General features: G+C 48.7%; 1 protein-coding gene across 6 annotated transcripts in view; it reads right to left on the bottom strand.

Moving 5' to 3' along the window:
• PLXNA4 (plexin A4) overlaps positions 1 to 14458 on the bottom strand; it is a 406242-nt gene that overhangs the window by 335442 nt on the left and 56342 nt on the right. Inside the window, exon 4 of one of the 6 annotated variants that reach the window (XM_072041482.1) lies at positions 7199 to 9336. The exons of the other annotated variants lie outside the window; for them this stretch is intronic. Coding sequence (XP_071897583.1) covers positions 9166 to 9336 — 171 coding nt within the window. The 3' untranslated portion in view covers positions 7199 to 9165. Of the gene's footprint in view, positions 1 to 7198; positions 9337 to 14458 lie in introns of those variants that run through there. 6 annotated transcript variants of the gene reach the window in all.

Here is a 14458-nt window from a genome sequence, read left to right as displayed (position 1 = left end):
ACTTCCCAGGAAAATCACTTCTCCTAAGGCGCTGAAATAGCTCCAGGGCCACGCAGGCTGGGCTGCTCGGGCAGCGAGGTGAGATGGCTGCACCATCCCCTCTGGCTTGTAAAGATGCCTCTCTAATAGCAGGAGAATCAGAGAGCCCAGGAGGAGTGGTGGCAGTGGTGGCAGAAGCATTCAGGGGACACAAAACCGCACCGTGAACAACCTGTGGCTGAGGTGAGAGATCCTATAGGTGCTGGCCCATCATTTGGTGCACCAAAATGTTTTTAGGGGATGCTGGAGAGAATTTCAAGCCCCTCACCTGCCACCAGCCATGGCTTTAGAAACACCAGGACACTCCTCTGGTCAGCACCCATGTGAAAGGTCCAAATTTCACCCAATCTGGCAAATAAAAAGGGTCCAAAACACCACCACATGAGCACTCAGACTGCTTTTTGAGCACCAAACCTGCTTTCTCTGCCTGTGTGTGTGCTCCGAGCACTGGAAGGCGTACAGCTTTCCTCCTAACTTATTCATGATGTTCTGGCAGCCTGGCCAAGTTCACCCCAACTCGGCTCATGCAAAAAACAAAAGCCTGGAGTGTTACAAAGGGCACTTCACCAGCGTGGTGGAGGGAAGGGGGGGAGTTCACAGCGGTGATGCTGCTCTTGCAGAGGGAGATCCAGCTCCAGGAGCTGCGAGGGGCAGGGAGGGAAGGGTAGGAACTCGGGCCAGCTCGTAGCTGCCTCTTCTGGGAAGCCAAGGGCCTCCTGCTAGGATGCAGAGCCAGCTACGAGCAGAAGGGATTGAAGCAGAGCCACTGTGGGGAGCTGGTTCTAAGAGGTGCTCAATAAGCCCAGAAAGGGATTGGGCAGCCAAGCTGCAGCCCTTCTGCCTCCGGTACCCCTGCACATCCCTCCTACATGCACTGAGGCTACAAAGGGAAAAAAAAAAAAAAAAAAGTGCTCGCAGCAGCCTCTTTTGCAAAAAGCATGAGCTGGTTTTTGCATATTAGAAGAGAAAAGAATAGATATCTAGCTTTTACGTGCTCGAATGGAATATTAATCTGGCTGCTGGCCTCCGGTTCCTGCCAGCTCGTGCGCACGATCGGAGTTTGCATCTTCCAGCTGAGCAGACGCTCAGATAAAGGGTTGCTGCTTGGCATCAGGGAAGCACGGGTCAGCACAGAGGGTGCAAAGGGGAGCACTGTGGTCACTTTTGGTGTTCTCCCTGCGCTGGGACACTGCCGAGCTGGCATTCAGTCTGGCAAGGAAAGAGTCGAGGGGATTCACGTGCTGATGCTTTGCTCATCTGCTGCTTTTCCTCCTTGTCAACAAGCCTGGGAGATGTCCTCTCATGTCAGCGCTGCGAGGAGGAGATGGAACAACTGCGATGATGCCAGATGTTGCTGATAAGGGAGGGAACAGAAGCAGGGAGGACTGCTTGCTCCCCCGCGGGGAGAAGACACAAGATAAAGCTGCCTGTGCACACCTTCACCACGAGGACCCTGCCTCAGCTGGGATCTTCTCCTCCTGACTTCCAGGAATGCTTGGTGCTCATTTGCAGCATGCCTGGAAGATCTGCTAGATCTTCAAGAAGGCAACACGGTACAAAACTCCCCTGGAGGGTTTCACCCTCTTATAAAGAGCATCCTACAGAGAGCACCTCAGGGCCTGGCTACTTCTTGCTCCAAGGGGAGGATGGGGACAAGAGCCGCGTCCCTTGGGCAGGGCAGCAAAGGTTCAGGGTCACCATCCCACCCCAGCCTGAAATCCAGCCCTGCTGCACCCTCCGAGGCAGAAAAGAGGAACTGGGAAGGGAGCAGCTGATGGTAACCCAACACTGGCCCCAGCTGCCCCGCTGCCAGGCCGTTATAAATAACACCAAGGCTGCAGAAAGCTGATGGGGTGAGCACAGACGGCGGTTTGGAAGCAGGGGATGGATATGTGAACCGAGGCATGGTTCGGGGCAGACCAAGCCCGTGATGAGTCCAAACCTCACAAAACCGTTTCTAGCTCTCAGCCAGGCTGCTGGGAAATAAAACCTTTGAAGTCCTTTTCTGCAGGGAAAGTGCCACGACCTCAACGTTTTAACTCCTTTGCACCTCCAGCCAGGAAAACGGAGGTGCTGTTTCGGCAAAGAGCTGAGAGATCCACCAAGGAAAGCATTCTTGAAAGCTCCTCGTATGTGAATGGTACCATGAAAGGTCCCATGTGTGCACGGACAACCACACAGGATCACCTGCCCCGGAGAGCAGCTGGCAAACACCCACCAACCTGAAAATCAGGGAAGGAATAACGTGAATTTTACAGCTTCCAACTCCTCATCTGTCTTCTCCCAGCTAATCCGGCTCTACCCCTGACACGCCAGCAGGTTCAGCACAGCTGTCACTTAAAACAAGCCTCCTCACACGATTTAAAAATACCCCGTGCTCACGCCAACAATAACTCCCCACCCAGCCACAATAGCTCTGTATTTATAGCTAGGCTTTCTTCGCGCTGCTCACCCTCGTATTGTCCCCGGCAGCAGATCTAAGAATTGCCATCTCCAAAAAGAGGGATTCGGGTGTTTTTAGCAAGCTGTGGTGAAAGCCAGACCGCTCTCCCGTTCCTGCTCAGGGCCGAATTTCAGCCACGCAACCACAAGCCACGTCGGCGCGGGCAAGAGAGAATTTCTCCCCCCTCTGCTTGCTGGAGATGACAGGGCGAAGTCTCCCGGGGGTTGACACAAAGCTACAACCGCTTCCATTTGAGCAGTAATTGAAAATCAATAGGATGGGTAGTTTGAATGCTCGTGTGCTTAGAGCAGAGGTCTAGAAGTCACAAGCGGGAATGATTTCTTCTCCTGGTCCTGATTCCAAAGAGGCCTTTCGGGTTCTCAGGGCTTGCGATCCACCACCAATAAACTGGAGGTAATCCACTGCTGGCTCCTAATTCACGAGGGCTGAAAAAGTGCTGAGGGACTTCAGTGCACGGGACGCACTCATGGAGAGCAAATTATTACCAAACACATTCAAGCGAGAGGCAGCGAGGGGTGCCGAGTCTGCTTATTTCTTTTTTTTTTTAAAGAAGTGTCAAGGAAAACTCGGCATCAGCAACCTCGGATCCACTTGACTAATCCAAAGAAGCAGCAGAGCCAGGACACCCAAACTGCGACAGCTGCCGAGTGTGCGAGGTGCTGTGCAAGGCTTGCAGCCCAACAAAGGCTTCATCGTGCCCATGGGGATGAGGCTGGCTCTCAAGGAGATGCTGCTGACGACCTGCTGAGTGCTGTGCACTCTTCTCTCTCCAACGTGTACCCTTCCTGGCCAGCTCTGCTGACCAACACAGATCTTCTGACCCACCAACAAGTCAAATGCCAACCTGGTTGTGTGCTCCCTCTGCTCGTTTCCAGCTCACTTCTCATTTGTACATGACCTCGAGGATCCAGAGAGGGAACAGCAGCGTGGACAGATGTCAGGGACTTATCCCGTGGTGCTCAGAGCATTGGGAACCTCCACTGGGAGGAAGCCCACCTCTGCTGTCAAAATAATGGACACTGCTGCGTTACCTGACCTCTGCCCTGCACCGGCTGGGCCCCAGGAGCGGCGTTTTTCTCATTATGTATATTGCAGGCAGGCGAGATTCATTTCACTAAAGATTATATTGAAGGGGAGGGGGGAGGAAGGTGGGATTATTGATGCTGACACACCTGAACTGCAGCATTCGGATGCTGACCCTGGTCACAGCAACGGGGACGGACTCGCTGGTGGGAGACAGAGCATGGGGAGGGAGCAGAAAGTCCCCCAGCCTGACTCTGCGGGCCCCAAGAAAGCAAGAGGCACTTCAGTCAGTTTGAATAATCAACACCAAATGTGGAAAATAAGACCAAATACATTCCTAGCAAGGTTCTGCTGCAGAGGAACAGACAGCCATACCTCCAGTCGCATCTCCTGCTGCCCTTCCCAGCTGCAGGGAATATTGCCGCACGCTGCTCCAAATCACCCATCACCTAGTAGAGGCTTAACACCAACCAGTGCTCCACTCCGAGCACTTACACCTTATTCCAGAATAAGCATAATAATTCCGGTTACATTTATTCCAGCATAACACCTTGTTCCTCTGTCACAGGAGCTGCTATGCTGGTACTTTAATAACACCAGCAACGTCAGAGAAAATGTCTCATTTCTTTACTACAGCCCAAGCAGCACAGTTGCTATCAAAGCCAGGGCCGATGGTTCACGCAGGAACATCTGAGCTGGCTTCACGGCTGCCAAGCAGCTCCGAAGCAGCCTCCCAGTTCATGCTGGACCCAAATTCCTGCAAATCCAGAGCAGGGGCACAAACCTTGTGTTCCCAAAGGCAGGCAGCCTCGGTGGAAAGCCTCATTTTTCACAGCCCTGTCCACAGCACGGCTTGGAGGTGTCATTAAGAATCCAATCAAGGTGACGTCACGGATGTAATTGAATTATATGTATGTTCAGCAGACCCTTTCCACTTGCTATCCCCATTGGCTAATGTTGAATTATGATGGATCATACGCAGGGCTATATGAAGCATGCATGAGTAACCCAAGCATGCATTTTTAATGATGCAATCCTGATAACTTCCCCCTCCTAACGAAATCAAAATGAATTAAACACAAGTAGCTGTCAGTGGCATTAAAAAAAAAAAAAAATCTCATCATTTAAATGGCAACCTGAAATGTTCGCTTGAATTGCGGTGTGACTGGGACCGTTTGTTGTAATGATACCAATTAACATATCTATCCATTTACAATTTCCAGTGCAAAAAGGAAGAGCAGCCTGGGTGATATTAATGGTAGGGAAGAAAGGTGACACTAATGGATTGCAGGGAGCCAACGGGACTGAACTGAATACAGTCACTGAGATGAATTGTGTGACATTGGCTGGACAACCCCAAGAAGAACACATTTCCAGTTACTGGATAGGTCAATCCTGCTTTGGACCTTCATTAAAATAAAGTCAAAACCTGCAAACCCAGCAGTCAGAAAGATACAAGTCAGACAGAGACCACCAGAGTCCAGAGCTCTCCCTCGAGACACTACGATGGCCAAGTTAACCCGAACATCCCAGCTCGATGGTTTAGCTACAGGGGCTTTTCTTTAGGACAGGGGGGATCAGAAGAATCCTTGAGGTTGGTTCCATACCTGAATTTTCTGATTTGACAGATCTCGAGCAAAGGGAATTTTTTGCAGAGTTACTTTGCATCTTGGATTTGTACTCTGCATAGCTATTGGCCTCTTATAGATACAGTGCAAGAGTTGGCTTGGACAACCATGGTCCCAGATCTGCATGTTCCCATCTATCAGCACCATCTGGATACTCTTCTTTTACCTCTTACCCTGTAAATACATCAATACCAAATACCTAGCATCCCCTTGTGAAGATTATAGCTTCAACTACCTGGGCTACAATTATTCTGATTCCTAAATACCTAGAAAAATAAGAGGCAGCTCTGTTAAAATAATAATAACGATGATAATAAACAGTTTTAGAAAGTAAGTCTTTGGGGACTTCTAAAGAATTCAAGTCATAAAGAAGAAAAAATTGTTCCTGTTCTACAGACCGTGTGTTTCTGCTACATTCCGTGAAAATCGGACATTTTGGTCTCGTTGCAGATCAGTATAAAGCACAGTGTCACAGACCTTGTTCTTAATTGCAGACAGGCTGGACACGGTGGCAGAGGACAGAGCCACTAGGGATACCAATCTATGTCTCCTAACAAGCTCATTAGCTCTAACACCAGACCCCATGTTCCTCAAAAAACTGTCCCAGGGCCCCTCTCAGGCTTTATGCCGAGCACGCTTAAGCAGCACGTCTCTTGGAAGACTTGGAGAGAGGAAGCCAACACGCTCCATAATATACAAGTGAAGGGTCATCCCTTGCAATTAATAGTGAGGGAGTTAAATAAATAAATGAGGCGTTGTTTATCCTCTCCGAGTGGGAGGCTAGCATGCCTTGCTGCTGCAAAAATTCGGCGTGTCGAGCACCATCAGCAGATTTTGAAGACGACTGGAGCTGTGCATGAGCAGTAATAAAGAACAATTCAGGGTGGAAGAAGGGTCAGGGAAAATACCTCCTTTACCAAGTGCAGCAGGACAACTCATTAAGGGAATAATCCCATTGTCATCCTACAAACTTTGAGCTTCTCACCCCTCTCCTGCCCCACAACTCTTGCAGCTTGTGGTCACTTGACTGCAGGGCACATTCGGACTTTCTGTCGCGGTGTCTCACGGGGAGTCAGATACCCCTGCCGTGTGTCTGCACTTCCAGGGCATTTCATCACTCTCTCCTTAAGCATCTGAGTTACTTATATAGGAAACAGATGGGCAGCTGTCTCCAGGGAGTGACAGAAGCAGTGCTTTAACCTCCTCTGTCTATAGAAAACCTGGCTCGGAGGAGATCTGAATCACTTTCTTAAACTTCAATACCTCTTTCCAGGTAAATCCACTTCCTGAAGAGCTTTGCTATCTCTGCAGCTCAGGGGCAGTATCACTTCCATACCTGTAAGCAGAGCTGGGAGGATAAACACGTTCTGGATTTGTTCTGCTGGGCAGACAAAGCCTACAGCTGGAGAATCTCCAAATGACCCATTGTGTAGCATCCACAACAGGCAGCAGAAATGACCACAACCTTGGTTGGAGAACCAAGATTTCGCTGCCCTTTTAAAGCCAGCGAACACTTAAGGAATCGGTGTTGAGCCAGAGAGGAGGACAGGGAGAAGACACCTGAAACGAGCTTGATTTTCTAAGGATGCACACTGCACGTGTGCTAAAATGCCAGCAGTTTGGATGCAGCCAAAGCTCAGGGTCCAAAGACACCATTCACTTTTTGTGGTCTCGGCTTTTCACAGTGGACAGGAGGTTTGTGAGAGGGTAGAAGCACTCTCTCTCAAAAGACTCATTGGTGACCACAGCTGCGAGTTGTCCTTTGCAAACAAACCCCTCCTCCATGCATGCCTCCGTCCCTCAGAAGTGCGTTATAGACTTCCACTGAAAGAGTTCAAGCAAAGGGGATATTTTCCCTTTCTCTTTTTGCTTTGCACCATCTTCACTGTTGTGCGTAAATGTCAGATCGTATTTAATGTTAGATGTATAAATTTAATGTTGGAGCATGTTTTAGAGATGGGTGTTTATTATACAGAAGATGAATTGTCTCTCTCTAAAGAAAAAAAAAAAAAACATTTAAAAAGAGGGAAAAAAGATGCTTCAGCTTTGCTAAATTTCAAAAGTGAAAGCACTCAATAAAAGCTGCTCAGAGATGGCACATCGCTGGGAGATGTTTAAAATGCAGGCGGTGGGTTTTTAACTGTTCCCGAGAAACACTCCCAACGAACAGAACGAGGGCCAGGAGGTTAAAACACAGCCATCATAACCTTTATTGCTTCATTTTTGTGAAGCCATTAACCACAGGAGGACCACAGATGTGCCACAGCTCCAGCAGCTGGAGCGAAATCCAATACCCACAGCAGCCCCTAATTTATGGTCAACCTGTTGGGAGGGGGCAGGGAGGCCACGACGCCGAATTCCTGCGAACCACACGGCAGGGAAATCAGAGATGCACGCGGGTCTATGAGAAAATTGTGTGCTGGAAAGAGCTCAGCTGATAAACCTCACACGAGCACGTGCATCGTGGAAGGAGCTCGCACCAGCGGCGGGGGTTTGCAAGTGGAAATTTTGCACCTGCAAGCACCTGAGCCCCAACAACACCCAGTTTGGAACTGGTATCTCAGTTGCCCGCGAGGCCTTGAGCTGAGATCAAAGTGCCAGCGGGCTGGGCGCAGGACGTGCTCATTGCAAGTGACAGTCCATTCCCTGCAGAACTCCCGGGCTATGCAGAGAAGAGCGTGGGAGGCATGCAGAGAGGAAAGCGTTTTGCCTGAGGTCATGCTGCAATCAGCAACAGAGCCAGGAATAGATCAAGGGTTCCTGCTCTGCCATTATGTCATACCACAGTTTTTCAGACTACCCTTCGTGCCCTCGTGTTCTCCCTGTCGCCCCCGATCCGAGCTGGCCTTTCGAATCAACCACCTGCTCTGCTTCGCTCAGACCCTTCTAAGGAACCTGCTCCTTTCCACGCTTTCCCCTTTTGGCATCTGCCTGCTCCTGTTACTCGTGTGCCCTTCTGATTGCAAGTTCCTGGATATAAGGACCTCCTGCAACTGGAATCGCGCACCTAAGCACTTTTGAAAGTATCTTGATTGCATCTTTGCATGCTTAAATACTTCCTCCCTGCTTTAATCTGTCCCGTGTTACTAACCTGATTCTCCAAATCACCTGGAAGCGTGTTGAGCATTCAAAAATGTAATGCCAAAGCGTGCCCTGGCACCTCGAGCTGCTGCGTGGTGATGTGATGGAGTGCCCTGCCCATACGGCGTGGCAGAAAGCTCCAGGATAAAAACATCAGAGCCAGCCCCAGGATGGCTGCGGCTGTCAGATGTGCGATCCCAATGAGAGACCAGGCTGCTTACCCACTCGTAACTCTGAATTTGCTGGCAGTGCCCCCAGTCGCTGCAGATGCCGTAAATCCTGCAGGCTCCCTTTCCCTTTGCAACGAACCTCAAGGTTTTTTGGGGGGCAGTTGGTTTCTTCCTAAGCTTCTAGCAGTGTAGGGAGCATTTGTAAAAACATGAAAGGAAGTCAGTCCTTTAGGAGCATACCCACGTGCCAGGTTTGTTGGCAGCCCCTCTTGCCTCCAAAGCCACATGAGATATGTTGCAGCTCATCTTCTTTTTGCTCTTTGCAACCTTCAGGTTCATGGCCCAGCTAGGTAAGAACATCTGGGCTTTATAGAAGGGATTGGGATAAGTCACCTGCATTAGAGGGAAGAAAATACAGGACAGTACAAAGGACCTGGAGAAACAGCCCCATCTGAGGATGCCAATGAAATTCCAGCAGGAAAATCATGCACGAGATAACCCTGCTCCGAGCTCTTCTATTATCACAATGTTGGAGCACCTCGCAACCACTAATTGTTCACGAGCCCCCTGCTAAAGCAGGGGAACACCACTGCTGTCACTTACAGACATGGAAGAGAAAGATAAGGGGTGTTTACATCTGAACAAGTTGCCCTCGGCTCCCCTCGTTGTTAATGGAGAGGAAGAGATGTTTTTAGGACTCGGCTCATCTGACATCTGTTAGGGCAATTTCAGTCTCCGGCAGGATGAGATGAGATTTGTCCTATGAGGTTTGATTTCTCTCCCTGACTGCAAGGTGAGAGGATATCTCCATCCATGGGAGGAATTGCCAAGGTTTTGTGAGATAAATAGCCCACTGCCATGAAAATGGGTCCGTAACAATCTCTAGCAGAGCCAGACATTCAGCTGGAGAAGACATTCGACTTGAAGGAAGCTGCTTATGGGAAAGGGACAAATTGGATCAAGGAGGGAAAAAAGAAATATCCTAAAGGACAAAGTCAAAGGAGAGGTAAACAAGGGGCCAGATTACAGGGCAATAGAGGAAATGAGGCCATACACTATTTATAAGAGGCAGAAGAGATTGGGAAGATCCAGAAACATGCACTGACTGTCCTAGTAAACTGTTATAGGGCAAACCTTGATGACACCACATCCCAATTCCACATTGGGTCTGAGGAACTCAGTCCTTTCCCAAACAGCCTCTCTCCATTTATCCATTATTTTTAATAACTATGGAAGAAACACAGAGATCGGACAGATGAGTCTAAGATTGCCCATCCAGGGAACTCTTGGCACACTGAAGAGCACCCAAATCCTACCAAGGCACCTAAAAACTTGGCACAGGGGACAGGACTGAGCTGAGATCTTGAAACTGAACTTTCTGGGAATTCAGCTCCAATTCCAAACTTTGCAGCCCCATCCCACCCAGCTGAAAATTAATAGATTAGAAAATAAAGAAATAAAAATGCAGCAGTAGGCTTGGAAACAGGGCGACAATGCCAATCTGCGCATCTTGGAGGAGGGAACCCCAAGGAAGCCGCCAGCACGGGAGAGCATGCCATCAGGAGAGAGAAAACAAACAAACAAAGGGCTGAGCTCCTCTCCAGCAATTAACGAGCGGTTAATGAAATCACCTGCCACCGACGGAATTGACAAAACATAGAAAAGAAGTCACGTCGGAGCCTGCCAGAGCATCTCTGGCACGGACAAGGGGGCCTGCTGGCTGGTGTATATTTAGTGCCAATGATATCATCTTTCCGAGCCTTGCGCAGCGTGGGGAAGGGCAGCACTTCCATTACAATGTCAATGTGAGCTCTACGAGGGAAGCGCCGGAGATTTCCTTAACAGGGAAGGGAGCAGCACGGCAGCAGCCTGGGCTGCATCATGGTGCGGGAGACAGGCAGGGGCTGCAGAGCGTGATCGAGGCAAAAACCCAAGGAGGGAAATATAAATAATAATAATAATAATAATACCTACGCTGGTATCTTGAGCACCCGTGGGTGGCAATGTGATGAGTTTGTGGTTTTTCAGGTCTTGTTGGCTGTTGCTTCACCATAACGTGGGGCTGCTCGGAGTTTTGCAGGAGGGGTAAGGCTGAGATGCCCCTAACACACACCCCTGGTTCAAGCTGAAACTGAATACTTGTTAGCCGTGTAGGGCACACGACACCTTGGTGAATGGTCCTGAATCTGCATGTACAAGCGTTATGCCAACACTTTGTTAAAGGCAGAGCATCAGAATAATAATTGCAAGGGGTCTTTTCATCTCTTGCCCACCCCCCCAGCCACCACTGCAGCGCTGCCAGTCACCAAAATCCAAACATACACAAGTCAGACTCCCCTAAAAAAAAAAAAACTAAGACAGGTTCAAAACCCATGAATTAACAATCAACGCTCAGCTTTAGCTTGCTATTATAATTACTAACAATTAGTGTCAGGATGCTGTTGGGGCTTTTGGCATTTCGATGTTACGTTTTCCTGCATTCCCTCAGCCCGAGCAGCCCCCTTCCCTTGAAATAAAGATTTCTCAGTCACGCAGCTCAAAGCTGAAGCAATATTACAGCTCTAAATGAACAGATGTAATACACCAGGGTAGCCCTGCACCATTCACCAGCCTAAAATCTTTTCTTTTCCCACTATATTATGATAATTTATTTCACTACCGGGGCTCCCAGGTGAGTTCAAGTCTCCAGCTTCTGAGCAGACAGAAATGCTAACCCTGCAGAAGAAGTATAACTAAGAGCTTAAATGCAGCAGCCTTATAAGATCTTGCACCTCTCCACGTATCACGTGCTAAGCCAGACATGCAAAGGAAAAACAGATACAAATTTGGAAGCATTTTCTTTTTCTCCAGGAATAGCGAGTTAACTAAAAATTCAGAATTTAGGTGGGATTTGGGGAATTAATTTACATTGTCACAACGGGGAGAAAGGGCTTGAAAGCATCAAAAGATTTTGACTTTTCCATCTCACTGTAAGAATATCTAAGAAGAGAGCTAATTAAACAAAAGAAAAAAAAAATAAAACGGAGAAAGGGGGAGGTGGAGAGGTCAAATAACCATAAACTCTCATTTTGTAGTCCATAAAACCTTCATTTTTGCAGGTTTGTTTGTTTGACTGACAATGTGGAGGGAAATTGAAGAAGTGTTGATTGAGCGCAAGCTTTTTTAATTATTACTATTTGCAATTTTCTCAGTCCTGTCAGAAAACAGCAAAATGAGTTATCTCCATCGTAAGAGCCAGACAAATAGTCGAACCCGATGCGATGCCAGCGCCCTATCACTTACCAGCACAGAGATGCTGTCTAATGGGCAGAGAAAATGCATTAGCATGCATGACATCTCCTTATCGCTCAGGTTAGCTCCATCATCAATATGTTCCCTTAGACCCCAAGGAGATAAATCGATTGCGTGCGAAATCCAAGAGAAGCCAACAGAAACTGGTAAGCAGTGGGGAAAAGATCAAAGAGCCCGCAGCGTGCGAAACCACATCCACCCCAGCAGATATCACAAGCAATAACGCCCCCAAAAACCCAGTCTTCAACAGCCATAGGACAAGCGAGGGAAACACGGGGAGATTTGCATAGAGCTGCTTACTCTGTTTAATTAGATTTCATTGGAAAGGTTCCGACAAATTAACACGACAAGGTCTCCGCCAGTCCCGGTGATAACCTTTTGTCTGACATCACTGAGATTTATTGCCAGAAAAAGTTATGAGAAGTCAAAGGGAAAGCTGATCCCAAGGCCACAAGCATCCCAGCAGGGTGAGCCACCAGCACGACTGGCAGGAGAAATAGAGGTCTGCATTGCCAGGATGCCACGGATACGACAGTATCCTAGTGTCCTCTGCCAGCATACCACACCAGCTAGAAAAAAAAGCACCAGGGAAGCTTCCAAACCTCACTGAGGTCCCTTAGGAGTTCCTGCTTTGTTACCCGAAGTGTCCCAGCCCTGTGAATCATCAGCAGAATATCTCTGGCACGATGGACTGAAACCGAAGCTGAAACCCGCGGATAAGTGGCTCCCAACTTCTCTCTCGACTTTGCTTCTCTTGGCACCTCCAGGGTCCCAACCCACCTCCCAGCAGAGCCCGCAGCTCATTTCCAACATTCTTCCACGGTCACCACGTCGAGGCTGATCCCAGCTCGGAGGCAACGCTGCGTACTCGACACAGCCCCGTTGATATGGAAGAACAACTCCTACCAGCAGTGATCTTCCATGGGATGTGTACCAAGGAAAGGATCCTCCACAAACACCGTCCCACCGTCTCCAGTCCGGTATGGATATCTATTTCCTCTTGAAGTCTCATGTTGAAAACCTTATCCAATTCAACCCCTTTTAATTTAAGAGATGAATGATCCTGCTTGGGGTCAAAGCTGGTGTAACACTGGCCAGCACACAGAAAGCCAAGCGATGACAGAGGCAAGTTCATGAAAAAGTCATTACTGACATTAACCTAGAGTTAACACTACCAGGATATAGTCAGATCTGTGGCGTTAACTGCTGCTGTCACAGCTAGCAAGATGTTTTCTTTTCACCCTGGGCATAGCATCCCAGGGGGACTTTGCTAGAGCCCCAGCATTGATTAAAAGTCCTGGTTTAGCCTTCAACGCATACCTCTGCCCCACACCCAGCAAAGAGCTTTTTTTTTTTTAATTTCAGAAAGGGCTAGGGGGCCTGCAGCTCTTCCGTATGGTTTCATTTAGGAGAGGTGAAAGGCTACCGACAGGGTTTGGGGGGAAAAAAAAGAAAAAGACAAGTGCCAGACCGAGCAGGAACAGATCCCTGAATCCCACACGGGAACACACATATCTTCACTCCCACAGACACCAGATGGGTTGGGGTCTACAAAAAGCAGCACAACTCTCTCATGCTCCCCCCAGGCACATGGGTCCAACAAGAAATGATCAGTTTGATTGTTTTCTAGCCAGGCTGCCACCAAGATGAAATGACAGAGAGATGATGCAGTGCAGCAAGCCAATGGAGTTAAATAAAAATGCTTCCTTGCACAAAGGGGAAGAGATTGAGTTGGAAAGGATCAGGGAGATTTTATCTCCACTTTCCTTCTCGTTGACTTCACAAACACCACAAGACTCAAACAATATTGTCGGGGCTTCTTTCCTTGAGTGTATTTGACAGCGTTCCTTTGCAAAAGGGATGCTAATGGTCCACACAAATCGAGGTAGAGCAAAATGTGAGTTAGGCAGCAGCATTCACAAGTGGTGGACACACATGAAGGTCCTGAACAGAAGAGGACAACGACCACGGTGATGCTGATGGGCAGCCGTGCTCTGGTGGGCCCGGGTATAAGCAGGGAAGAGGCTCTTTGAATTAGCCGAAGCCAAAAGACTCACCCAGATGAAAGGAGACACACTCCTTTTTACTTTTTAATTAGGAGCTGTATCATAAACCAAACCTCTTGTTCCTACTCTTCGAGTTTCAGCTGAGTGAAGGGGTCTTATTCAATAGCCAACAGGCCCCTTATGCAAGCTGTGGTCCTTTCTTCAGCTCCACTAATTCAGCTAATTACACTACTTTTGTTTGCTGTTACTAACCCAATCTTGTATTTCGTAGAAGCTTATCCAAGTATTTTCTGGATTTTGGAGACCAAAAGGGGATAATTAAAGAGAAGCTGTGGCTGCCCCATCCCTGGGGGTGCCCAAAGCCAGGCTGGATGGGGCTGGGGGCAGCCTGGGATGGTGGGAGGTGTTGTGCCTATGGCAGGGGGTTGGGATGAGATGGGCTTTGAGGTCCCTTCCAACCCAAACCATTCAACGATTCTATGAATTGTTTTGACACAGCAGGTAGATCTGCAGAGCTATGGATCAAGGCTGAACACTGCATCCCCATCTGTCCACACTGCGTGGTCATTTGTTGACCCTCCCAAGACAAATCTGCCCTGCTGAGATCAGCCTCAAGGAGTGCAACATGAGCCAGCCTCTGCCCCATGGACCACCAAGGCAGGAATTTTTTCCCTGGTCGCCCCCAGAAATGCCCAGTTATGGGTGACAGGCTGAGCAGATCCTCCCCCAGTTTGAGCATCAGCAGCGGGGAGAAGA

This window comes from Anas platyrhynchos, chromosome 1 (assembly GCF_047663525.1).
Source record: "Anas platyrhynchos isolate ZD024472 breed Pekin duck chromosome 1, IASCAAS_PekinDuck_T2T, whole genome shotgun sequence".
In the NCBI taxonomy this organism is placed as follows: domain Eukaryota; kingdom Metazoa; phylum Chordata; class Aves; order Anseriformes; family Anatidae; genus Anas; species Anas platyrhynchos.
The sequence above is the reverse complement of the archived record's forward strand: the minus strand, read 5'-3'. Positions and strand labels throughout refer to the sequence as shown.